Genomic DNA, 27629 nt, shown 5'->3' with positions numbered 1-27629 from the left:
TTGTGGCTATTACTATTATTTTTATTATATGCTAGCATAGCCTTAAGGCCTCTGATTATGTAAAGAGACAGGTGCATCCCTGAATCTCTTTCCTGGATTCTGCATTTAGTGTGAGTACACTTAAAAACAATGACTACACATGGAATCAATGTAGAAAAATTCTTTTCTAATGGAGAACATTTCTGGTACCATGGAAATTAATGTTTTGTTTAATAGATGTATTACTATTTATAGGAAACCAGATATTTTTTTAATTAAAAATGTTTATTGGTTATTGACTTTAATCAGTTTAAAGGAAAGAAATATTCTTTCAAATGTGCTAACAAGAAAAAGATCCAGAGAAATGGACAAAGTTTGGCAGAATTTTCAGTGCTTTGAACACAAATAAAGCTCATAAATTTTATATGGATTCTAGGATATTTATTAATACTTCTCCAACAATGGGCTTGACATTGAACAGGAATATAAACATATGAACAAGTCCAATCCAATATATTTCAAAACAAGAAGATTCTTGAGAATAGAAATCCTGTCTTTTGTAAGTACCCTTGCATTCATTGGAAGAGAGGTTACAGGAGGATCTGTGAATTCTGAAATTCATGAACTTTGGAATTCATGTACATTCTTAAACCACTAATAAAAGAAGACCATAGAGATGGGCGCCCAACATATAAAAATATAGTAGCCACATAATAATTAAAAACAATGTTCAGTAATGCCCACTAAAATGAACAAAGAGGAAAATACAGCATAAAAATATAAAACAAATATTTTATACCCCTACAAACAAAACAAAGGCATCTTTTTTGTTCTGTTGTTTTATAAAAACTATGTGTGAAACACACACGTATGTGTATTTTTACAGGAAACTTGACAAATATAGAAAAGCACTTATAAATAAAAATCACCTGTCATACCATCAACATGAATGTCATTCCTTTGACAAGAGCAGAAAAAAATTCATAGAATGAGATGTGATCAGGGAAGGCCTTCCTAGCCTCAGGACCTGCTGATGCCAATTTACCAACCACTTTAAAATCCATGGGCCAAACCTCTTTTTAGGCTCTCAAATATCTCCACTATTGCCTGACTCCTGATACCACTGTATTTTAAATCAGGCCAATAGTGATTAATAAACAAGGATACATGTAAAGCTATGGTTCTAATCTAAAACTTCTTGTTCCCCAAATATTAAGAGCTGGATGGAATCTTAGATTCACCTAGAGATTCATCTAGTACTCTTCACTACACCTGTCCCCATTATTCAGAAGGAAACAGGAATGGGGAGGTTAAGTGATATATGCCCAAGTGTTACAGCTGAGTAAGTGAAACCCAATCCCCTAACAGCCAGGCCAGGGCTCCGTCCAACTGAACACACAGTGACTGAATCTCCCCAAGTGATGGAACTTCAGTCATTATGTGGCTCGACTATGAATGAGCCTGAAAGGCAGACCACAGTGGATCTGTATGACCAGATGAAAGCTGCAATGCAAACTTTCAGCTCCACACAGGCAAGTGTGGTGACTTTAGGGAGGAAAGTCACAGACCATATGGTCAAATGAAGAGTGTGCCTTGTGCCAACTGGTCACTGGAGCAGCGTGAGAGCTCCACATTCCATGGAGATGTGAGCCTGGTGAAGTCACAAGAGTCATTGCTGGTTGACTGGACTGCCAGGACAGCTTGGGAGGCAGAAGAATCCAAAAGAGGCCCCTGAGAATATTAGGATAAAAATGAAGAAAACTCTTGAATCAGCTAGATTCCTCTTGGTCAGCAGGCACATGTCCACAGAAGTAATACGACTTACGACCAATCATCTCCCTTCAAGTTCCAATCCAACTCAGTGAACCCTCAGATTCTCATCATCCCCACTTCAAGGCTGTCCTCTTATATCTAAAGCTTTTATCTTTGACTAAACAAATCTCTATTGACTAAAAGAGTGTAGAAATATGAAAGGTCATGTTTCAATTTCTTCTGATCAATCTAGGTCATTTCAGTTGTAAGAAGTCTCTTTAGCCTTATGTGGGCAGAGCTCAGTACAGATGTTCCTACTTTAAGCAGACTTCATTCTCAAATATGAGTGACTAAAGTTTAAAGTTTCGATCACTTCTGGCTCTCTTCTTCCCACATCACAACCGTGGTGCAGGCTTGACGTAAAGAGTCAGACTGGGTGCCACATCTCAGGAGGCTTGTCGGCGGATGAGGTCTTTCAACTGAGCCAGTCTGTTGCTTTTCAGTGCTTCCCGGATGGAGTGGAAAAATCCAAAGTAGTGTTCAAAGTTGTGCATCATAAGTAGGACGCCAGCCAACAGCTCGTTGGTCACCAGCAGATGGTGGATGTATGCACGAGTGTGGTTCTTACAGCAGTAACAAGAACACCCTCTCACGAGAGGACTGAAGTCCTCCTGGTACCTGAGGAAGGAAGTTACAATGATGTTCCACAAGAAACTGACAACCCAGACCACCTATTCTGCTGGCACATAACCAACAGTTAGTAACACAACTAGCAAACGTAGTGCCAGGCACTTGCTGAAGAGGGCAATGTAGTCAAAAGGTAATGGAGAGCACAGTGGGCCAGGAGATTCAGAAGTCTGGCTCTGATGGATACAGCCTCCTAGACCAAGGCTTACCAAGGAGCAGCAGCAGAGTCACATGCTCGCTGCCTCCTGCTGAGCACGGTTAGTCACACTATAAAGGCACACAAAAATGTGAGGAGACGCGGTTCTGACGAATGACACTCTTCTCCCACTTGCCATCAGAACTATAATATTAGAAGAGACAGTATGCCCTTTTACTTGCAGAGCTTTTTGCAGTTTACAAAAAACTTCTATATGTTCAGTCTCATTTAATCTTTGCAACCACCCGTGGAGACAGACATTCTTCCTGTCACTTTACCAATGAAGACTGGCCAAGGGGGCTAAAAGGGAAGGCCCTGGAGCTACAATGACCAGGCTTGTTTCCTGGTTCACAACTCAACTCTGGAAAGTCACTTAACCTCCCCCAGGTCTGTTTTCTCATCCGAAATGTAATCAGGTAATAACAATGCCTTATTAATGCTTACCTTATAGAGCTGTTACAAGAATTAGATGAGTTAATATAGTAAAGGACACAGACAGGCACATGCTAAGCACTATATGCACTATCTTTTATCAGCTATTAAAAAGAAGTTAAATGACTTGACCAAAGTCACACAGTCATGAGCAGAACCACAATCTGAATGCCAAATCTCCAAAGCTTCAAGTCTATTGCTGATAAATATGGCAGTTTCCAATGACTTCCACAATGTAAAGGGAATTTTAGTAGTAACCATTTATATCACCCTAGCTTTTTAAAAACAGAAATGAATCTCTTCAGCTATTTTTCAATAAGTCAAATATGGTAAGCATCAGCATTTCAGACCTACAATCAAGAAGTCACTACAGAGAGAAGAACTAAGAATTTCGTATTCTTTCATAAATTTTCAAGTTTGTACTGTTACTGCTGCTGCTGCTGCTAAGTCGCTTCAGTCGTGTCCGACTCTGTGCAACCCCATAGATGGCAGCCCACCAGGCTCCACCATCCCTGGGATTCTCCAGGAAAGAACACTGGAGTGGGTTGCCATTTCCTTCTCCAATGCATGAAAGTGAAAAGTGAAAGTGAAGTCGCTCAGTCGTGCCCGACCCTCAGCGACCCCATGGACTGCAGCCTTCTAGGCTCCTCCATCCATGGGATTTTCCAGGCAAGAGTACTGGAGTGGGGTGCCATTGCCTTCTCTGTGTACTGTTACTAGATAGTAATAAATAAGTCTGAGTCCCTAAAATGTCCCTTTACATAAGACCAAAAATACCCCAGCACTAAAACAAGTATACCAAGTTCCAGAAAAACCACTTACTTGTTCACTGATTATTTCCACTTTTGGCCAAATACAAAGTTACAAGATATCTTAGTTTAGTCTTTATAGAGGCAAATACTTTATTTAAGATTTATAATTTGTATATAACCAAGATGGCTTAAATTCCTTAAAATTTAAAAATCTTGTTGTATTTTATCTTGAAATTCTTATTTTACATGGTCATTATTTCAAGTAATCATAAGAAATACCAAACAGTGGATTTGGTCTAATCCTCCTGACAGCTCTTCTAAAACATTAGTTATCAAGCCTCAGTTTTCTGACAAGACAAAGTACACAAATTCATCTACAGAAAAAAAAAAGAGTTCAGCTAGCACTGAATTTGAGAAGGCCCAAACAATGTCCAACTATAAATATTTTATGAACTCATAAACTGAGAAGGGAACAGTTACATAAAACTTTTAAAACAGACTGAAATTAAAAAGACAGAAATCAAATTTAAAAAAAACAATCCTTACTTTTTTTCCTTCAGATTAATTTCAAATGATGTCATTTCTTGGTTGCAACTGGTTGTTTTACTTTTCTTTGTTTGATCCACATATTTTATTTCTTCCTGTGTTCCATTTTGTTGGAATACTGAGGGGGCAAACCAATAAGAAGTCTTGAATGAAGGTCAGGTAAAGACTGGCCACTAGGAGAATTTTTGTCTTAGTTACTATTTCAGGTCCTTTGACCCTGTAATTCCACTCCTTAGAACTTCTCTTAAGGAAATGCACACACATTGAAAAAAGGAACATGTAACAAGGTGAGCACTGACCTGTAATCTATAGTATCAAAACCTGGGGATTCAACTATGTCTAGTAAAACATGGCTACAAGTATATATCTTATAATCTTACTCTCAAGGAATGATTTTTAAAAAACCAGCTGGGTGTGTGTATGTTTGTGTGTGTGTAAGACAGAGTGGGAGGGAAAGAATAAATGTGTGTGTGCCTGTGTGTTGGGGTCATGTCTTATCATAATATACATGCAAATTCATTGGGATTTGTAACTGCCTATATTACAGATTAAAAGTAGAATATGGTTTTAATTTATGTATTCTGTATGGAGACTCTGGCCCTCCAGGGAACTCAGTTAATCCAGAATTAAATGGGAATTTGAGTTGTTCCCTTGAACTCTTTGCTTTAAGTAAGAACATTGCTGGAATTGCAACAGAAACACTAGTTACTATGCAAAGAGCCAGCCAGAGTGCAAGTAGAGAAGTATTTCTGGGAACAAGTAATAACAATGCTAGGCCCAAGGAAAATGGGCAGATGGTCCCAGGAAGGTAAATTCGCCCAGGTGAAAGGAAAAAGCGATGTAACCTGAGCACTGAGCCCATGGCTATTCTAATTTTGCTGCCATTATTGGCATGCTGATGTGGAAAACCATAATAAAACCCTGGCTTTTGAAAAGTCCTTGTCACTGGGGAAATTACTGCCTACATCAGGCAACTAATTCTTGTGGAATTTTCACTTTGAAATTGGCAAAAAGCTCCAATTTACTATGCAAATACACAAATATGATTCATAATAATACTTTAATAAAAATGTTTAAACTCAGTTTTTCCAATCATGAAGAAATCTGGCTTTCTCTGGCCCAAAAGGAACTGGTTTGTTCCAGAGAACTCAATACCAGGTTCTCTGTAGAGCTTTGCATATTCACACTGCAGACTGACTAACAATCACCTATGTGCTGGCAGAAATAATTTCACTTGTAAATGAAGCCCGGAACATTTATAAAGTGTTTACGGCACACCTATCTATATACCAGAGAAGGCAATGGCACCCCACTCCAGTACTCTTGCCTGGAAAATCCCATGGATGGAGGAGCCTGGAAGGCTGCAGTCCATGGGGTTGCTGAGGGTCGGGCACGACTGAGTGACTTCACTTTCACTTTTCACTTTCATGCATTGGAGAAGGAAATGGCAACCCACTCCAGTGTTCTTGCCTGGAGAATCCCAGGGATGGCGGAGCCTGATGGGCTGACGTCTATGGGGTCGCACAGAGTCGGACACAACTGAAATGACTTAGCAGTAGCAGTATTTATATACATATGTTATAATCTGTCTAAAAGATAGTAAACCAGGCCTCCTCTGCTTAAGAATTTGATCAACTTGATTGATTTTGTTTCCAGAAGTAATTCCATTTAGATTAATGCTTAAGTTGTGTTACGGAAGTGTAACAAATCCTGAATGAAATTTTCATCACTGTGGGGAATAAAAGTTTCTGACCCTACTCAAATTTAAGGGGAGCAGCAGGCGGGAAAGGGAAGCACACTCCGAAGGCCAGAGGGCAAACGGGCCTACAACACGCTCCTGAAACACTGCAGAGACACTTCGAGGGACCCCAACCCAAAGTCTGTCTCCTGGTTCCTTTTCCATTGCCAGCTAAACATTAGGATCTGAAACTGATTTTCTTGACTTCTGAATAACTAAACAATAAAAGCAAATGGCAGTGCTTCAAAGGGAACATTAGCAGAGGAAAACAGCTTTCACATCTCAGTATGAAAAAAAAAGCAAAGTAACACTAAGATCAGAGGGGGTGAGACTCCCTGTATTTTAGCATGAGGTTTGCAAAAAAAAAGACAAGAACTCCTTTGTGAAAAAACGAATTAACTTTCACCAAGCAGTTCAAAGGTTTTCTTTTCTTAGATTTTCATCACTATTCATTCACTCTGAATGTTCTTTTTTTCTGGCTGTTAATAGAAGAGGTTTTGTTTTTCTTGGTTCTGCTCCCTACAAAAATCACTTCCGAATATTGATGAGCTATGTGTGTAGTAATAAGTGCCTGGTTCTATGTGCCAACATGCCAGGGCGTACAGATAAGAAACAAAGACGTAGTTTTATAAAAGGCTGGCTTTACAGTATGCACATATTTCTGGTTTGTGACTCAAGCCAAAAGCTGATAGGAAATAGAAAGAATTTAAGGGTGACACAGAGATTAACTTCAAAAGACCTACATGTCTCTTCAGGATTCGGCTGGTAATCAAAGCTGAAAGTCAGGGCGCATCCCCGCTCTGTCACTTGATAAGGGAAAAAACTCTCAAATAAGTCCACTCCTCTTTCAATACACTCGAGCACCTCATCTGGCCGGCTAACACCACAGATGAGCCTGTGAAAATAATATGTACAGTGACATGAGGACAACGCCAGGAATGAAATCAGAGTCTTTCCAGAGGGCATTAACAGTAATAATAATGAAAATCATGGTTAGCATGACAGGCAGCAGATAAAGAGGCATGGTGGAAAGACTACAGAGCTTTGGCGGCAGAAACCTGGACTGGAATCCCAGCTCTGCCATTTATTTACTTGCTGTGTTACTTTGGGAAGGTTTCTTAACCTCTCTGAGTTTTGGTTTCCCCATTTTAAAAACAAAAGCAAGAATACACATCTCATAGACTGGCTGTGAGGATGAATGATGTACTTGAAAAAGCAGAGTGTAGTTTCTGACTCCAAAGAGACGCTAATAAGGGTTAGTTTTCTTTCCCCCTCATCCCTTCTGAAACAATCTCCAGAGTCTTGGACTGAACTCTGTAGCCTTTCTATCCACTGCATATGATTTTTTTTTTTAGTGCAAAGCTGTGTGCTTTATTTCCCCTTCAAATACTCTTCCATGTTTTAACTGTACTTTGCTTATAATTCTTTTTCATTGTTGGCTCAAGAAAGACATTTTTACCTACTGTATTCTTCATAGCTCCATTTACAAAGCAATTCTTACTCTCGGAATTTCAACTCTGCCCACAGGATCCAAGAATCTAGTTAGCTTTCTTTATGCTTCTTTATATTTTCTCCATTAACAAAACGTCTGCATGGTGGAATGAGATGGTATTTCTAGAGGCAATAGGTAATGCATTCTGAGAGTGTTAATAATATTCAACTAGGTTTTGCCACTAAAACAAGATGGGGAGATGCAATAGATCAGGGCTGGCTGGCTGCTATTTTTTATGTTTGTTTTTCTACTCATAGTCCCTTTTATAAACTGGCAGAGAAAAGCTTATAGACTCCCTGATTTCTAAAAGAAGTCCAAAAAAAGGCTTATGTAATATTAAACAACCAGAACCCTTAAATATATGCTGGTTTTTCTGACTACAGTTTCCTTCAAGTAATGTCATGTTTTTAGAACTCCTCTCCAACTGAAGCTGGCATTTCTACACACTTAGAGAAAGAAAAACAATCCCAGCTTTCAAATCCAGTAACAGACATCTGTGAGCATTTAATTCAAAAGAAGTCCAGAAAATGACTAGAAATACTAGTGCTGAATTGTCATCTGCACCCGAATGAAATAAGCACAGGAGGGAAAGCAATGAACACAGAGGGCTAGGATAAAACTGGGGCGAGGGTGGGGAGAATGCTGGCTGGGGTGCTGGAAATATCTTGTTCTGGCTGGTGTTTACAAGCATATACAGGAATAAAAATTCATCAAGGCATGCCTAAAATCCATATACTTAACTGCAAGCTATACCTGGACTCTTTTTAAAAAGTAGTAAAATTACATACATATATATATATATCACTCAGGGTATCCCAGGTGGCTCAGACCATTACAGGTAAAGAATCTGCCTGCAATGCGGGAAACCTGGGTTCAATCCCTGGGTTGGGAAGATCCCCTGGAGGAGGGCATGGCAACCCATTCCAGTATTCTTGCCTGAAGAATCCCATGGACAGAGGAGCGTGGCGGGCTACAGTCTATAGCATCGCAAAGAATCGACACAACTCAGTGACTAAGCACAGCACACATAATATTACTCATCAGCCCGAGGGGTATAAGCATTACCCCATAATCAAACTTCTTAATGTATCTGCAGGAAAAAAAGCATGAATATTCATACCAACTGGGATAAAAGACTACCGTCTTTAAAAAAAAAAAAAGAAAAAAATGTGGATAGTCTGGTAAGACATCAGCTGTACACAGAAACTTATGGATTTTTTTGCCTTAAAATCTTGCAGATCACTCTTCTCTCCAGCACATAGTGAATCCTGTGATGGATGGAAACAGCCAGCCCCACTCAGGCTGCCAGTTCCCCTGATTTCAAAAAATACTCCTCCTCACTACCTGCCTCAAATCTAAGAACCTCTTAAAGGTCCTTATTGATAGAATCCGTCTTCATTCCACTGGAGATCCCAGATCTGTCCTCAGCTTTCTGTGATTAAAGCCAGAGTTCCATGTGACTTTCTACCTGTCCCCAGGTTATAATGAATAAAGAATATTATTTATATTTGGCACAAGAATGAGGGGGAATAATATATCACTTGCCCTCACTTACAAGAATCAAATAAACTAACTCACATGGCACTGTCCTCTGGCCTACATTCTAAAATCAAAGGCAAGACGGCCTTGATGGAAACTCCCTCAAGCAGACTCAGCCCAGAAAGAACATAATCAAAACGTCAAAAGACATGCCCATGTAGAGACTGCATACTACACTGCACATTCTGCAGCCCACCAGGCTTGGCCTGCATCCTCCTGAACACTAGCCTTGGTTTGTCCTCGGGCAGCTCCGCAGTGACTGATGACAGCAAGTGCAGTCTAGTCTCCAGGGTCGCTGGATCCCCCTGAAAGCCATCCAGAAGGAAGCCGCCAACAGGCCGCTTGGCTGTTTCTCGAGCCGACCTCAGCCTCTCCTCTGTCACATCTCCACCTTCGATCACTCCAATGATCGAACTTTTCTGGAGGACCTAAGGTGAGAAAGGATTGAACATTTTTAACTGTTTCCAGTAGTGGAGACCTCTGTTTAAATGAGCATTAGCTACCAGAAGCCCCCTGGAGAGACAAGATCTCAGCTGAAGCATGCAGGGGGATAGCACACTCTCCTTCCTGAGAACCTTTAGGGTTCCAAAGAACACAATCTGAAAGCCATTCAACGAAGAAAGAAAAGACTGAAGAGAAACTGAGACAATCAACATAGGCAGTCATGCTTTAGCTTAAACACACACCAGGAAGATATAAGAGGAAAAGAACAAAAGCAACAGCTTTCATTTGTAGAAATGGTTCTCCTGGTCTACTCTAGGCTACTTCTAAATCTCTTAGGACTCACAGACTTAGAAAACAAACTTACAGTTGCCAGGGCAAGGGATAGTTAGGGACTTTGGAAAGGTCACGTATACACTGCTGTATTTAAAATGGATAACCAACGAGAACTCTGCTCAATGTTATGTGCCAGCCTCAGTGGGAGTGGGGTTTGGGAGAGAATGGATACATATACATGTATGGCTGAGTCCCTTTGCTGTTCATCTGAAACTATCACAACATTGTTAATTAGCTATACCCCAATACAAAATAAAAAGTTTAAAGTTTGGGGGAAAAAAAAAAATCTCTTAGTTATAAATAACATTAGGAACTATGACACTGGGTTTCGCTGGGACAACTGATTGTCCATTTGGAAAAAGATAAAAATCAGTACTGTACACCATTCTCAAACATAAATTCCAGATGGCCCTAAAGATCTAAGCATAAAAAATATAGTTATACAAGTATTAGAAAGACAGATTTAGTATTTTTATACTCTTGGGATAAGGTAGGCCTTCCAAAGCAAGATAAAGCTTTGGAAGGAAAAGGAAAAGGCAGACATAATTGAGCACAGAAAAATTAAAAAAAAATCCCTAGTGAAATATACTATCAACAAAAGTAAAGGGGAACGTACTCTTTGGAGGGATAGATAAATGTCTACACCATGGACAAGGCTCCAATAAATCCTCTAAGCAAAGGACAACCTTACAGACATCTAGGCAAATATGTGAATATGAACTTCAGAAAAACACATCCGGAGAGCTTACTAAATCTCACAAGGAAATGAAACCTGGAAATAATTACATACCATTTTTGCCCATCACACTGAAAGAAAAGTCAAAAGATAAAAATCAACACGGTGGAGGTAAAAGGGTTAGAGAAACGGCACTTACATACCCTTACAACTACAGAGAATAAAAATTAGTTCAGCTTGCCTTATGCTAGGGCAAGCATACAACATCTACCAAAATGTCAATACTTTTATCTTTATACATTCTAAAATTCCACTTCTAAGAATATCACCTACAAATATATTTATTCATATGCACCAAAGTTTATTTTTGGTGCATATGAAACAAAGATGTGTAGAATAATGAAAAACTGGAATCAGGCTAAACATCCATCAATAGAGTAGAGGCTTAAGTAAAGTATAATATGTTCATAGTATGGCTTCCTACACAGCTGTTTTAAAAAGAAAGCAGAACGTATAGTAATATATACACTAACAGGAAAATAATTTCAAGACATTGTTAAATAAAAACAAGCAAATTCCTGAAAGGATGATCATATTCATGTAATAAAAACCAGAGGCATGCATATATGTAATAATTATGTGTATGTAACTATAAAAAATAAGGTTTACAAGGAAAAATACCAATCAACAGTGGCTCTTCGATAGAAGAAGTGGGTGGGAAGGGAGCCTGGAAGGCTATAAAGAGGCTAAAAGGCTATGTTCCTCCTGCTTCTTGGCTTAAGCAGGAGGAACATAATCAGACTATTCCTCCGGAAAGAAGACTTCAGCTGCTGTGCGGAGAGTGAACTGAGCGTGACTGTGGTTAAAGGATGGAGTAGAGATGACTTGAATCACTGGGGAAGACGAAGAGGATCTGGACTGAGGCAGTAGTGATGGAGTGAAAAGGAGACAGAGGATCTGCAACCTCGTCAGGAAGAACAATCAACAACTCAACACAACCTGACTGATTAGTTTGCTGGGGAGAGGACGCAGACAAAAATAGGACGACTCCTGGCTCCTATTTCAGATGTCCAGGGAGATGAGAAGGGCCAAGACAGGGAATCCTAGGACACCAGTGGAGGGTGAGGGAAGGTGATTATTCTGTTTTGAGCACTCTGAGTTTGAGGTATCAGCCACTGAAGATATGGAATAAAAGTCAGGGCAATGTATATACTGGTGCGACGGCCCAGGCTAGACAGCAGGAGGTGCTTGGCACAGGCCTGCCACTCCCTCGCCTGCTGCCATGCTAGACACAGCCAGGAGACTCTCCTCACCCTGCCGCACCGTGCACAGCTCTGAGCACCTTGAGATGAAACCTATTTACCATCCCTGGCCTCAGGAATACACGCAGAAGGAAGGAAAGCTGACGACAGAATCTTGAGGAGCCTCGATACTTAAGGGCATTCAGAATAAGAGGATTCAATGGATAAGAGGAAGAAATCACAGGGAGAGGAAAAGATGCTTGCAGACATACAAAGCAGACAGTTACACAGGCCTGTTCCTTTACGTGACTGGCATAGCCCCATCTAGGAACTCATTTTCATGGGTATAAGAAGTGTAACCACCAGGGACTTGCCTGGTAGTCCAGTGGTTAAGAATCCGCCCTGCAATGCAGGAGACCCAGGTTCAATCCCTGGCCAGGAAAGTAAGACCCCATTTGCTGCCAGGCAACTAAGCCTGCACACCACAATTAGAAAGCCCACGCACCACAACCAAAGATCCCGCATGCCACAACTAAGACCCGATGCAGCCAAATAAATAAGTAAATTTTAAAAAAAAGTATAACCGTATTGTCTAAAATGGAACACACTTAAAAGGGGGCACTATCAATAATCCTGTCAAGACAACAGCATAAGGGGGACAGGGAGGGACCCAGGCATTTGCCCAACCCACAAGAACAATGTGAAATGGTGTGGCTGACAACACACAAGAGGGATTTGAGGCTCATCTGGCCTTTCTAATAATCACACTCTGTCACACTCCCTGTCCTCCTTTCTACTCATACAAACATTACTCATCCTACAAGGATAATTACCGGCCGAAAACAATCGCTAGCAAATAACTGGTAGCAGAGCTAACAATTCAGAGCCGCAGCAATGTCCCCATGCTGAACCCTTACTCAGATACTAAGAGTTCTATCAGAATGACAAGTAAGCTTCCTCTAATTATTTCATGTATATTAAGTTGATTAGCCGAAGTACATTTTTTATTAGTAAACTCAAAATAATGATCTTTCTAAAACTCCATGTGCTTTGCCACAGTGGGCCTGCTCGTGGCTCAGGATTACTCTACACAAATGACTAGACACTAAAAGTCTCTCCTCTGATCGCTGTCTCCCATTCTCCCACCTCCTCTGCTCTCTCCTAATGAATGCCTTCCTTTCCAGCTTTATTAACTCTGCTATCAAGACCCCTTATTCACTACTACAGCTTCATCTTCCCCAGCTCACGAGATGATGAGGTTACTATGCCTTCAGGATATAGAGCCAGAAGGGACACGTTGCAGACATATGTAGGGAACTGAAGCCAGGGTGGAGTGAACAACTGAATACTAACTGGATACTAAAAAGGGTCTTGAAAGACTCAAATCTCTGGGCAGAGGAACTGGGGACTGTCACACAGGGAGAACAGTGCTGAGGGAGAGCCAGAGGAAGAGCAGGTGTGAGGATAGGAGATACTGAGTTTGTTACCTCTGAGTCTGAGGTGCATAAGAGGAATAGTCTAGTGATAGAACGTAGCAAAGGCCTGTGGCTGTGTAACTCTGAAGCTAAGGAGAGTGATCTTGATCATATACATAATTTTAGAATTTTCAGCAATTAAAACTAAGGGGAGCTTCCCAGAGAGAACATACAGTGTGGGATGAAAAAGAGAGCCTAAGACATCCTGCTGCTGCTACTGCTGCTAAGTTGCTTCAGTCGTGTCTGACTCTGTGCGACCCCATAGATGGCAACCCACCAGGCTCCGCCGTCCCTGGGATTCTCCAGCAAGAACACTGGAGTGGGCTGCCATTTTCTTCTCCTAAGACATCCTAAAGAGCAATAAAACATTCAGGGAAGAAAAAAAAAAATTAGGAGAGTAAAAGAGACCAAGAAGTGAAGAGCAAGAAACAGGAGGAGGGGCAGAAAGGGCGGTATCACGGAATGTAAATTAGCTAGAGTTCCCAGGAGAAAGGCGAGGTGAGTGGTACGGCTTTACCTCTGACTCTTCCTGTAGCTTCAAACAATTATCCAGGAAGAGAAGCGATCGGTCAACAGACTTTCTGGCTCTTTTTATGGAAGTTGCTTCGTCGCAAGTTGCCTCTCCATCTGAAATGCACTGGAACCAGTCTGGCTGAAGGGCCTGCTGAATGGCCATGAACTTGGAGGCAGTCATTTCTACTCGTCCTCCAACACCCCACACAGACACTGACTGCCATGGAACAAGGTGAGAGGAATTAGCAAGAGTAACGTGCAAATAAAAAGAAAATAATAAAATGATTAAAGCAATTCTAAATTCAATTCTTCTTTACAGCTGGAGAGATGGTGGCAAATTCAATCTTCTAGACATGGTGGGTAAAGAGGTTTCCCATACCATATTCCAAATTTTCTAAGGACCTGAAAGCTCATAGTGTCCTTCAATGTCCATTCAAGCCAACTCCTCAGTTATCGCCCAAGAATTCTGTGACTACTTTTCCAGAATCCCAGTCTTTCTCTCTCTTCCACTCCATGCTATTTCTGATTATACCACAGACTGATTTTTTTCTTTCAACACATTGTTCCTTTTGATTGGGATGGCCTTCCCCTACTTCTTTGCCTGTAAAATACTATTCAAGACATAAGAGTTTAGATGCCATCTTCTCTACTGTGTTCCCCAAACTCTACTAGGCATAATCAATTGCTCACTCTTGTAAGCTCTATCAGCAATTTGTATTTATTTCTTTCATAGAAAAGATAGCCTTTATCACACCATTGTATATTTGTCTGAACCAAGTATCTAATATCATGGTTGTGCCCCAAACGCAGTCTGGGCCTCACACATTATAAATGTTTCAGTTCAGTTCAGTTCAGTAGCTCAGTCGTATCTGACTCTTTGCGACCCCATGGACTGCAGCACACCAGGCCTCCCTGTCTATCACCAACTCCCAGTGTTTACTCAAACTCATGCCCCCTGAGTCAGTGATGCCACCCAACTATCTCATCCTCTGTGATCCCTTTCTCCTCCCACCTTCAATTTTTCCCAGCACCAGGGTCTTTTCAAATGAGTCAGTTCTTCCCATAGGGTGGCCAAAATATTGGAGTTTCAGCTTCAACATCAGTATTTCCAAAGAATATTCAGGACCAATTTCCTTTAAGGATGGACTGGTTGGATCTCCTTGCAGTTCAAGGGACTCTCAAAAGAGTCTTCAACACCACAGTTCAAAAGCATCAATTCTTCAGAGCTCAGGTTTCTTTATAGTCCAACTCTCACATCCATACAAGACTACTGGAAAAACTATAGCCTTGACTAGATGGACCTCTGTTGGCAAAGTAATGTCTCTGCTTTTTAATATGCTGTCTAGGTTGGTCATAACTTTTCTTCCAAGGAGTAAGTGTCTGTTAATTTCATGGCTGCAGTCACCATTTGCAGTGATTTTGGAGCCCCCAAAAATAAAGTCAGACACTGTTTCCACTGTTTCCCTATCTATTTGGCATGAAGTGATGGGACTGGATGCCATGATCTTTGTTTTCTGAATGTTGAGCTTTAAGCCAACTTTTTCACTCTCCTCTTTCACTCTCATCAAGAGGCTCTTTAGTTTTTCTTCACTTTCTGCCATAAGGGTGGTGTCATCTGCATACCTGAGGTTATTGATACTTCTCCCGGCAATCTTGATTCCAGCTTGTGCTTCATCCAGCCCAGCGTTTTTCATGATGTACTCTGCATATAAGTTAAATAAGCACAGTGACCATAAACAGCCTTTATGTACTCCTTTTCCTATTTGGAACCAGTCTGTTGTTCCATGTCCAGTTCTAACTGTTGCTTCCTGACCTGCTTACAGATTTCTCAAGAGGCAGGTCAGGTGGTCTGGTATTCCCATCTCTTTCAGAATTTTCCACAGTTTATTGTGATCCATACAGTCAAAAGCTTTGGCATAGTCAATAAAACAGAAATAGATGTTTTTCTGAAACTTTCCTTCTTTTTCAATGATTCAACTAATGTTGGCAATTTGATCTCTGGTTCCTCTACCTTTTCTAAAACCAACTTGAACATCTGGAAGTTCACAGTTCACGTATTGTTGAAGTCTGGCTTGCAGAATTTTGAGCATTACATTACTAGTATGTGAGATGAGTGCAATAGTGCAGCAGTTTGAGCATTCTTTGGCATTGCCTTTCTTTGGGATTGGAATGGAAACTGACCTTTACCAGTCCCGTGGCCGCTGCTGAATTTTCCAAATTTGCTCACATATTGAGTGCAGCACTTTCACAGCATCATCTTTAGGATTTGAAATAGCGCAACTGGAATTCCATTACCTCCACTAGTTTTGTTTGTAGTGATGCTTCCTAAGGCCCGCTTGACTTCATATTTCAGGATGTCTGGCTCTAGGTGAGTGATCACACCATCGTGATTATCTGGGTCGTGAAGATCTTGCCACCTCTTCTTAATATCTTCTGCTTTTGTTAGGTCCATACACAGTCTGGGCCTCACACATGATGAATGTTTAATACATGTTTACTCATTAGACATAGTTAGATACAGAATTATATGCAAAGACATAAATCTCATAGTACACAAGAATCTCTGTATGTTCCTTTGGTTACTGCTTCCCCTACAGCATCTCTCTTCTTAGAATAGATGTACATAATTGGAGGACTACAGACAATCTTTTTCATCCTGCATAACACTGTTTGAATGAATCCGTTCTCCCTTATAAATGGAATAAGCGAGGTCAAAATTTTCTTTTGAATTCAAATTGCAAAATAGAAAGAAGTGTAAAACAGAAGACAAATTTTAAAAAAGGTATCTTAGGTAAGATTAACAGACATTGTTGATATCAATAAAGTTGGTGAAGAAAAAGTAACTGTTTGTGAAGTAGCAGTATATACTGAAGTCTTTCCAGAACCTTGTCGTCTGGGACAATGCAATGGGGCCGTATCTCCAATTAAAACTTTTAATGAAGTCCTTTGGATACTGTTTTTGACTAGCTAAAACCTCTGGCTATGGGTTCAGATTTTTCAAATTCTGTTCTAAACAGCAATATTATACTGAAGTCCTACTATATATAGTTATACATGTGATAACACTCATCAGCAACTTTCCCTACTTTTCCTGAGGTTTTTAAAACTGCATATAAAGCATGGTACCAAAAGAGTATTTTTTTCTACCATTATAGCAATTTGTTTTTGGGGCATGTACTTGACCTTTCTCTCCTCCCAAAGTTTTGGCAACAGTCAAAAAGCTGAGGATACATTCCTTACCTTAACTCATCCGTGGGCTGCCCTACAAACCACACCATCCCACTATAGTCATACAAACAAAGAGAAGGCATAAAGGGATCTGGAATGGGTCAGCATTCCAGGCGGTGGAATCCTTGCATCTGAGGGGTCCAAGGGGCTGACTTCCTGAGACAAGCTTCAGCCTTGAAGGACCTTCTGAGAACATACCTTATTTGTTACATATCCAGCTGGGCAAGGGCTGACTGGATCATGCAGGGAACAGTATAAGAGCGATTCTGGCATGCCTGTATAAACAGAAAAAGAACCCCTAAAAGCACTTCTATCAGCAATTACACAGTGCTGTAACTGACAGCAGCTTCATAATGTGGCTTCATATCCATCAGGACAGATACTGCTGCTGCTAAGTCGCTTCAGTCATGTCTGACTCTGTGCGACCCCATAGACGGCAGCCCATCAGGCTCCCCCGTCCCTGGGATTCTCCAGGCAAGAACACTGGAGTGGGTTGCCATTGCCTTCTCCAATGCATGAAAGTGAAAAGTGAAAGTGAAGTCGCTCAGTCGTGTTCGACTCTTAGCAACCCCATGGACTGCAGCCTACCAGCCTCCTCCGTCCATGGGATTTTCCAGGCAAGAGTACTGGAGTGGGTTGCCATTGCCTTCTCCGGCAGGACAGATAAAGTAACTCTAAAACAGAGTAAATTGCCCACACCCGACCTTAGAATTATAGGAGGCCTGTCAACATGAATGAAGATTGTTTTGAAACCTACAAAACCAAAAGAAGAATTAAACGTTCATGTCTAATGACACTGAGTTGCTACAAAGAAAACGTATAACCAGAAGCAGGATACAATGGAAAGTGATTAATGAAATGTTGACCCTACTTGATTTGCTTTGAAGAAAATAACATTAAGTTCATTCTCAATAAGGTACCATCCAAGGGGAACTTGCTACTGGAAAGACAAAATTATACAGTCAACAGGTAACCTTATTAATAATAAATGGAGCCCATATCGTGGGTCCCTAAGGACAGAATTATAGAAAAACTATAGGACACTGCAAAAGGATCTCCTTTTCAGTAAGTTTTATTGACTCAAGATGACAGTTTCTTAGGTTTTTTTAATCAAAAAGACATTCATTAAAAAAAAATATTTATTAACTCATATGTACTTAAATTTTATATGCCACATTTTCATAGGAAAAAAACAGGATTTTGCTGAAGACCAAAAATATAAAGCAAACAACAAAAATCTCTGCAGTTCTCCACCTTATTTTCTACAATTGCAATTATTACAATTATCTCTAGAAAGCTTATATTAGCTATTTTCGCTTAATTATATGCTTGGATACTTTAAAGCCAGTTATTAAAATTGGTCTCAGATCAAGGGAAATGGTATTACATAAATTCCTCTACGGAGATACAGGCCCTTGTGACAACCAAGTCATCGTGCGGTTTCCCTCAGAAGTAGCAAGACTGAATAACCAATGGAGACGGATTTTCAGTCAATTAAGTGAGTCCCAGACACTGAGGAAAAGCTTCAGAAGAAAACTGGTGAAGAGTTGGTTCTCTGGCTGTCACTGCTAAGCTTTTCCTATAAGTAAATGGACACATACACTGGCATTTAAAATCCTATTTCTGGAACAGAAGACAATATTAACATATCAGAATATAGGTGAATATAAACTCTTCATCCTCTGCCATGTTTTAGGCTCAAACATGACAAGCCTGCTTTGGGTCTGAGGTGTGTTCCACGCAGTCCCTCAGCTCTAGGTCTCTGCTCTCCTCCTGGAGCGCCACCCACACCTGTCGGCCACCACCACTACACCCACCTCCTAACCTTGCTTACTCCTACTCCTCCTTGACCCACGAGGTCTCTATTCTGACCTCCGTTCACGTGGACTCTACAGCAGGTTATATGTTCCTCCCTCTAGGCTCTCACCATACATGTACCTACTCCCAATCCTGCAAATGCAGTCACCACACTCTATTAGAACTACCTGTTTATCTTTATGCCAACTAGGCTCTGAGTTTCATTAGGGCAGTTAATTGTTTCCTACTCATCTTTGAGGAGAAGGCAATGGCAACCCACTCCAGTACTCTTGCCTGGACAATCCCATGAATGGGGGAGCCTGGTGGGCTGCAGTCCATGGGGTCGCTAAGAGTCGGACTCGACTGAGTGACTTCACTTTCACTTTTCCTTTCATGCATTGGAGAAGGAAATGGCAACCCACTCCAGTGTTCTTGCCTGGAGAATCCCAGGGACAGGGGAGCCTGGTGGGCTGCCGTCTATGGGGTCGCACAGAGTCGGACACGACTAAAGCGACTTAGCAGCAGCAGCAGCAGCAGCAGCAGCATCTTTGAATCCCCAATGCCTATTCTTAGATGCTCAATAGATGCTTATTATATTCATGAATAACTGTATACATAAAGAGTCAAAAAACAAAAAGTATCTTCAACCTCCAAATTAATACACCAGAAGGCACATGCAAATAACTTGATTAACTTTTACCTATAAACTTTCCAACTCCTTCCTTATATTCTGCCAAGACTTCATGATGTTCTGCCCTATAAGAAAACAGAAAAATATGTAACATAATAATGAATCATTCTGCAGATACTCTATGCAACAACTGAAGCCCTCTTCTCCTCAGCCAAATGAGCCACGTGACAGTAAGTGTAGTCTCAAAACACCAAGTACAACATATTCAGGAGTCCCCACTCATTAGGTTGGGTTCATTAGACAGGGCGAAGGTCTTTAATTTGCAAGTGGCTCTGTGAGAAAGAGAAACTGGCAAAGATCAAGGGCTTCAGAATATCTAGATTTTCTTCTTGCCCTTGTTCCTTTAAAATGACTGTTACTAATACAATCCTGCAGAGTAATTTGATCAAATAGCAGATTTTTCAATTAGGGATAAGGTCAGTATGTACATGACACAAAATGACCTCACTCTATTAGTTCTGTTACCCTAGAGTAGAACTAGCAAGTACACATGCAGAGACAGAGGAAACTCTGAGGCTGGAGCATTGAAGACATCCCTGCGGTCCCAAGTTTAGCCCTTATGGGGCATTATGGGCACCATCACCCCTGGGAACAGCGGCAATGAGGGTGGTATGGAAAAGCGAAGCAGCTCTAACATGTAGGTCTTCCATGTTATGGTCAGATGATGTATAACATTCGATACCTCTCTTCTGATTTCACTATAAAAAGCCTACACATTTTGTATACAGAAGCAAAAAAAGCCTTTCTCTTTACTGCAACTTAGTAAGGTAACCAAGCTGCTGCTAAAGTTGACACGTGAATGATCAGGTCTCATACTTACAGTGAAGATAGTGTAAGCTGAGCCATGGCAGGAACCCCGTGGATTTTATGCAGCGTGTGATGGGTCAGGTGGGGGGCGGAGCCAGCCTTGGTGTACAGAAGGCAGCCTGGGATGTCCATGGTGCGGTCCCCTGTTTTGCCGAGGCTTTTTATTTTTCCGAGGCGACAGCCATTAACCACCTTGGTAAGATTTAGCTTCATCTCAAAGGGATTCCTCTAAGTCCTGATAAGAAAAGAACATTACATTCAGAAGTTCCATGACAGCTAAAGGCTAAACATTTTTGAAAGAAAGCAACTTACAGAAAAATAAATAACATGTTTCATATACTTCCCAGTCTAGAATTTTTTTAGATATCAGGAATAGGGGGATGGGAAATGACAGAGAGAATAAGGTACCTTTCCCAAAGTTGCAGAGCAATATGATGACATCATCCATATTTAAATTCAATCAGGGAAGTTTTGTCTCAGCTAATGAAATCCAAACAAATGGAAGGACAGAAGTAAAGACTAATCATGGGAAGGGCACTCTGAAGCCAAGGCTTACTCTCAGCTTGGAAAATGTGTATATAGAAAGGTCACACTGCATAAGAAATATGATTTTGATCTATTTTTTCTTTCTCTGATTTGAGAGGATACTAGGCAACATAGTAAATCTTCCTAACACGTAATTAAATGAAGAAAACAGGTTCCAAAGCAGAATTCTGCTGTTTATTAAAATATATGGAAGAATATATAGGCCTCACAGGTGGCTCAGTGGTAAAGAATCTGCCTGCCAATGCAGGAGGTTCAGGAGACTCGAGTTTGATCCCTGAGTCAGGAAGATCCCCTGGAGAAGGAAATGGCAACCCACTCAAGTATTCTTGCCTGAAAAATCCCATGGACAGAGGAGCCTGGCAGGCTGTAGTCCATGGGGTCACAAAGAGTCAGGCACAACTGAGCATGCACTCATGGAAAAATATATATTGAACAAATAAACAGAGATTATCTCTGAGAAGTGGGATTATTTTCCAACCTTGTTTTTAAAAAAGTAGAGGTGAGAAACTGTGGTGCATCAATGCAATTCACAAGCAAAGTTGCTTTTACAATTGGAAAGGAAAAATATTTGATTAAAAGAAAAAAGATACACTTTCTAAATACCACAGATACACAGGGGGGAAAAAAATCAGAAAACATTGTCAATTACTTTGTTGGATTGTCTTAATTATTTTTCAGTAAAGCAAATCCCAGGCTCCAATTCTTTAAATGCTCTGTAAAACTTGGTAACCAGGCATGGCAGATCATTTGCAAAATGTCACTGGATATCCAGCATTCTGAAATACCAGTGTCTCTACAGCAACCACTATACCCTCTCAAATTTTTGCAATTTAGGCAAGACCCAGGAGAATCCCAGGGACAGGGGAGCCTGGTGGGCTGCCGTCCGTGGGGTCGCACCGAGTCGGACACGACTGAAGCGACTTAGCAGCAGCAGCAGCAGTTTTATTAATAGATAAATTAACATGGCTCTCTGAGTGGCTCCAACCTTGGATCCTATCCTCTTAAGCACTATATTAAACCACACTGAAAGTCAACCAATGTTTAAAAGATGTTTTACCAAATAAATAAGCACTATCTATCATGAATTAAAAAATATTCAGAAATGCAAATATTCCTTTTTGGGGAGTCATAAACTCTTATATTGAAATAAAATAATTAATCCTTGTGAAATTTAGAAACAAGAGTAACTACTTTCTATATGGTTCAATAAGTGATTTCATGTTAAACATGAATTATGTTTGGCAGAAACTAACACAATATTGTAAATAATTACCCTCCAATTAAAAAATAATTTTTTTTTTAAATAGTTTGAGCATTTCAGGAAAGGCTGGTCAATTTTCTATGACTCAACATTCATTATTTCAAGTTATCACAAATACAGACATAAAAGTAACTCTGGGGATTTCCCTGGTAGTCCAGTGGTTAAGATTTCGTCTTCCAAAGCAGATGATTTGGGTTCAATCCCTGGTCAGGAAGCTACAATCCCACATGCTTTGAGGCCAAAAAACCCAAAAACAAAAAACAAGAATATTGTATCAAATTCAATGAAGACTTAAGAAATGGTCCACATCAAAAAAAGAAAAAAAAAAAAATCTAAAAAAAGTCTCATTGGAACCCACACAAATAGAGAGTGTTAAGGGGCTTCCCTTTGGAGAAGGCAATGGCACCCCACTCCAGTACTTTTGCCTGGAAAATCCCGTGGGTGGAGGAGCCTGGTAGGCTGTAGTCCATGGGGTCGCTAGAGTCGGACACAACTGAGCGACTTCCCTTTACTATTCACTTTCATGCACTGGAGAAGGAAATGGCAGCCCACTCCAGTGTTCTTGCCTGGAGAATCCCAGGGATGGGGAAGCCCGGTGGGCTGCCGTTTACGGGGTCGCACAGAGTCAGACACGACTGAAGCGACTTAGCAGAAGGGGCTTCCCTTATGGCTCAGATGGTAAAGAATCTGCCTGCAGTGTAGGAGATGCAGATTCAATCTCTAGGTTGGGAAGATCCCTTGGAGGAGAAAATGGCAGCCCACTCCAGTATTCTTGCCTGGAGAAGTCCATGGACAGAGGAGCCTGGTGGGCTACAGTCCATGGGGTCGCAAAATGTTGTACATGACTAAGCCACTTTCAAGGGAAAAAAGTTATGCTTTAACAAAGGGTAATAAAAAAGCTACTTTTTATAAAACTGTGTTACTACATATAAAAACTGTTAAAATAAAAGGAAGTTTATACCAAAAAATTAAATATATTTACAGGCTAGTAAGAATGTAACTCAGAAAATACAAGAGAAGAGTCATTAGTTTACAAAATCATATTTCTTATTGATTTATCAAATAATACACATAATCTTCTGATTTCAAGTGATAAAAATAGTTTTTAAACTAACAGAGCTCTGAAGCCATTTACAGCAAAGTTAAAGAATGTACTTTGCAATCTAAGTTCTAGAGAATTGAAGCAGGGGGAAGCATGAAGGTGAGAAATTCACTTTAAGGTTAATTAATCAACCCTATTATTCTATTAGAATCAACTAACATGGAACAATAGGTTTTTGAGACAAAAATAAGAACTAATGAAAATTTACTGGACTAAGGTTACTAATACTGCAAGAACTTAGCACTTACTACTCACACACATCTGAAAATGTAAGAAACGTCATTGTCCCATGTATTTTCAGAAAGGCCTATACAGAAGAATTTGCTGGTTCCTCCCCTTACTCCAAAAATTCTGTCTCATCTAAGTGTTTAAGCTTTGTCAAGAGTTTCAACGTATACACGAGTTGACCATATAAAAGTAGAAAGAGCCTTTATTGGATAAAACTAGCATGTTTGAAAAAATGAAGTTTAAGACTCTAGAAGGCTACCAATTTTTATTACTTCTCCTCATCAAACTCTTTCATTTTTCCAGTTTATTAATAAATAAGACTGACAAATAAAGCTGCTGACAAGCATAAGACAATGTGCTTCTCCATGTCAAGTTAACTCAATTTCAGATAAAAACAATCCACAACTCTTTAATAAACCTCTGTTTAACACCCCAGGTAATGAATGATTGCCATTAGACTTTAGAAATGCTGAGAATAGTTAAGTCTGACCATTACTACCAGAGACGCTGCACTGAGAGCTTGTCATGAACTTGATGATCCCCTCTGCTGTTCCACAACCGACTCTGAGGCTGAGATTAACCAGAGTCTAGAACCCAGGTCTCTGCTCGGAGGCCTGTGCTTTTGATTACATCTTTGAAGTGAGAGTAACACAGTGTTTGTATACACATATCTCCTTTTGCCACTCTTTCCCCAAAGAAACAGCTTCATTCATTCTTAACCCAAGGTCGGTTATTACAGGTCTGTGTTAGTTCTAGCGGACATCAGCCACCATGCTCTTAGATGCAGAGATGGCTTCTCCTGTGATACGATGTAAAGTTTAATCTCCAAACTTTTAAAGATGAAATTCAAAGTCCTCAGCTTAGTGTCCTGAACCCACTTGGTTTTCTCCACAGTATGGGACTCTAATGGAATGCACTCACATTCTGCAGTTTAGGGTTTCTTAAGAGTCCTACCCTAAACAGTGAATGGACACCGCATCAAAGAAAAAACTAAGCGAGGTAAAGTAGACAACTGGGTTTATGGAAAAGTATTCCAATAGATAAACTGCTAGTGGTGATTCTCTGTATTGTGAGGATGAATGCAAACATTAAGAAATCTGAGGAAAGCATCAGAGAATGTATTTTACCCGGAAATTGATATTTAAAAAATAACATGCAACTTTGTCCAGCTTTGAACCCACCTTTCCTTTCTTAATTACTGATCAATTTGTGGTTAGTACTTTTATAATTGCATCTCTTTTCTAACAGCTCAAACACAAAAAGCTTTTATTATGGAGTAATGTAAATATAATATATATACACATACACATAGTTTTAAAATATGTTTTTGGAGTGATATAATCTACTACTCCAAGCAAAGTTCTCAAGAAACAAACCAACAGTCTCCAAAGTATTAAATGGTTTTTATTTGGCCCTTTTCCTTTTCACTTGCTATAAGTCTCTTTTAAGATTTCTGGGGTTATGCTTTTCTTGGTATACAAACATCCACACTTTCACTTCCTGGTTAAGTCCTAACCATTAGAAGAGCCATTTGGAAATAATGGTTAGTGGAAAAACTCTTAATCACTTTAAGGACAAGTAGCCGTGCCTTTACAAGGGCTAACCAAGATTCCCTGCACCTGCGGCAGCACTGTAGCTGTCCTAACACTTCCACTGTCACGTATTTCTCCCCTCCCTCTATTCCCTTATGAAAGACGGTTGTTTTTTGTTTTTTTTTTTTTTAATTTTTCTTAATGGATTCTCTACAGACTGTCATGGGAAGATGACTTCAATATGTTGAGGGAAAAGAGCAAGCTTAGGTGAACACATTTTTTGCAAAAGAAAAATTGTATATATGTATTTATAAATACACAAATACACGCTCTACACTGTATGTGCATATTAAAAAGTGTGAAGGACTTCTAAGCAATATGGTGCACTGAGCTAACTAAGAAAGACACAAAGAAATGATGGACTTGAAAACTCTGGAAACTAGTAACAGAAGACGAGACTACTCAGAGGTAGTATTCGAAAATTCTTTCACTATTTGGGAAGAGGAGAGAGATCAATAAAAATGTTAAACTTTAAGTATGTGTGTTTAAAATTTTTAAGTAACCATTAAAACTTACTGACAATGGATAATTCCCAAGCCCACTGGGGAGAAACAGGGAAGAATAAAGAAAACCTGGTTAATATTTAAAGGCAAGAAAGAGGAAAAGAGACCAAAAAGCATATCAAAAATAGAAAATACAGAATAAGATGGCAGAAATAAGTCCAAATATGTGAGTAATCATAATAAAATTAAAATTAGCATAACCTACTTAAAGATATAACAACAGTAGCAACATTTATTGGGTTCTTACTATGTATCAAGTAATGTTTCTCACATGCTAACTCCACTAACATGTACTGTCATGTCAATCTAAGACAGATGCTATTATTAGGAGCATTTTACAGATGAAATGAGGCTTAAAAAGTCACCATTTAGGAAATGCCAGAGCCACTTAAATCATAGAATTCTGCCTTTTGAGCCTGTACTTTAATAGGCTGGTAGTCTGTTAGAAGTCTCATCTTGTCCATGCTTACATACTAACTGTAATGTTAAGATATAATTTTCAGTCATATTTTCCATTTTGCTATAGTGTTATTGGTGACATTCACTGAGCTTAACTTGCCCGTTGAAGCTAACTACTTTATGATATTGCATAGCTTGGATGTAATACAATTTAATCAACCATCACCCTTCCAATGAAAACTCAAGTTACAGATTGGTAACTTGAGATTGGTAACCAATCCTATGATTGGTGCAGTAGTCTGAGGGCAAAGCTTCCCTAATCTTTCACAAATCTCAATTCTAGTTTACGTTTCCAAGTAGAGGTCTCTGCATACACTGATTTTTACTGGGTACCACACTCTAATGATTTAGGTACTTTTGCTCCCATTTGAGTAAACCGAGGGTCCGAGAGTTATTAAACATGTTTCCTAAGGTCATACGAATACAAAATGACTGGGCCCAAAGCTGCCGATCTAAATCTCTACTCTGCCTTATGAACCTACATATCCCAGCTTGGACAGTTCCCGGGAACACCTAGGCTCAGTCAATAACGACGGCTTTAGCTTCACTCCATGAGCCATCTCCAGGGGCACCAGACTTCGCGGAGTGCTTACTTAGCTCAGGTGTTCCAGATCGGTCCAACCTTCCCAAGCACCCTGGACAATCCAGAAAAACTTCCGCATGGGAACTTGACCCTTAAACAGACGCCTGTTGAACGGAGACACTTCTCTCTGAGATGAGATGAGGCCACACGATTTACAGAATCTGGATTTACAGTAGCCAGGACCCACCAGGAGAACCCGAAAATGAAAGAGACATGGCGGGAGGACAATCGCAGTTACTGCAACACAACCGAGAAGGATCTAGACGCGACGCGACGCGACTCTCTCACAGCAGCCCCCACTCACTCGAAATAGGGAGGGGAGGTACTTACCTGCAAACCTCCCAACTTTAGGAAACTTGAAACCCTAGGTTCTCGCCTTTCGCTACCACGTGTACAGCTTGCAAAATTCTCTGCCCCCTGAACCACCGCCTCCGATTCTAGAGCCAATCAGGGAACATTGCGTCATCACGGGGCGCCAGGAAAAGGCAAAAGTAATTGCAAAGCGAACACTGGTGATTGGAAGGCGGAGGAACCGCTACCGTTGCCATGGGTAACTGAACAGGATCGTTCCGCCTGGGCAAAGCCTCCTGGGAGTGGTGGTTCGGCTGAGCTCCACACCTACCTCCCTTGTGGTCAGAGGAACTACAAGTCCCACCGAGACTCGGCAGCAGCCTAGGCAAAGGAGCGGTTGTTTCAGCTTTGGCCTTAGTCCGCGCCTGAACCTGGAAAATGTTGCTGGCGCCCCAAGACAGGTCCTCCTCCAGGAAGAGGACAGGGCTGAATCGCTGGAAACAGATTACAAGGAAGCCGAGTCCCACCAAGGTGATCCATTGCTATCGGGAGCTCGTGGAGAGAGGCGGGGAGGCGGGGACCAGCCCTGAGGACAGCTGCAGCGCCGCCTGCGCTTCCTTCCTCTTCCCTCAGGGGCATCCTTACCTGGCCGGTCCGAGTCGGGACCGACCCCGTGGCTGCATTGCCCTAATGAAGGGGGCCTAGGGATTTGGAGGATTGGTTGCCTTACGGCTTTGATGGGCAGC

General features: G+C 40.7%; 2 protein-coding genes across 12 annotated transcripts in view; one reads left to right on the top strand and one right to left on the bottom strand.

The window, feature by feature from the left end:
• Positions 1 to 27629, bottom strand: QTRT2 (queuine tRNA-ribosyltransferase accessory subunit 2). 5 transcript variants are annotated; one of them, XM_055568232.1, is made up of 9 exons: positions 27529 to 27629; positions 20332 to 20553; positions 19521 to 19576; positions 17222 to 17298; positions 13800 to 14012; positions 9342 to 9541; positions 6826 to 6977; positions 4345 to 4462; positions 1 to 2409 (listed from the first exon to the last, which is right to left on the bottom strand). In XM_055568232.1, exons 2-9 carry the CDS (start codon positions 20529 to 20531, stop codon positions 2178 to 2180), a joined length of 1248 nt encoding a protein of 415 aa, XP_055424207.1. In that variant the 5' UTR covers positions 20532 to 20553; positions 27529 to 27629; the 3' UTR covers positions 1 to 2177. The 5 variants fall into 5 exon arrangements, with proteins under 5 accessions (XP_055424207.1, XP_055424206.1, XP_055424204.1 ...); XM_055568231.1 differs by lacking the exon at positions 27529 to 27629 and adding an exon at positions 27215 to 27358; XM_055568229.1 differs by lacking the exon at positions 27529 to 27629 and adding an exon at positions 26923 to 27078.
• Positions 27215 to 27629, top strand: part of CCDC191 (coiled-coil domain containing 191) — a 101733-nt gene continuing 101318 nt past the window's right edge. For 6 of the 7 annotated variants that reach the window (XM_055568223.1, XM_055568222.1, XM_055568221.1 and 3 more), the window contains exon 1: positions 27215 to 27414. In XM_055568223.1, coding sequence (XP_055424198.1) covers positions 27322 to 27414 — 93 coding nt within the window. In that variant the 5' untranslated portion in view covers positions 27215 to 27321. The remainder of the gene's footprint in view (positions 27415 to 27629) is intronic. The other variant, XM_055568226.1, reaches the window with a different exon arrangement.

Source organism: Bubalus kerabau, chromosome 2, assembly GCF_029407905.1.
Source record: "Bubalus kerabau isolate K-KA32 ecotype Philippines breed swamp buffalo chromosome 2, PCC_UOA_SB_1v2, whole genome shotgun sequence".
Lineage (NCBI taxonomy): Eukaryota > Metazoa > Chordata > Mammalia > Artiodactyla > Bovidae > Bubalus > Bubalus kerabau.
This window is presented reverse-complemented; position numbering and strand designations above follow the sequence as displayed.

Excerpts from the sequence above, each read along its gene's own strand:
- QTRT2 (XM_055568232.1), bottom strand. The coding sequence starts at position 20,531 with ATGAAGCTAAATCTTACCAAGGTGGTTAATGGCTGTCGCCTCGGAAAA. Across the intron at positions 17,299-19,520 it reads AGGAGTTGGAAAGTTTATAG|GCATGCCAGAATCGCTCTTA; the intron begins GTAAAAGTTAAT and ends CTGTTTATACAG. Across the intron at positions 14,013-17,221 it reads CTGGATATGTAACAAATAAG|TCAGTGTCTGTGTGGGGTGT; the intron begins GTATGTTCTCAG and ends GTTCCATGGCAG.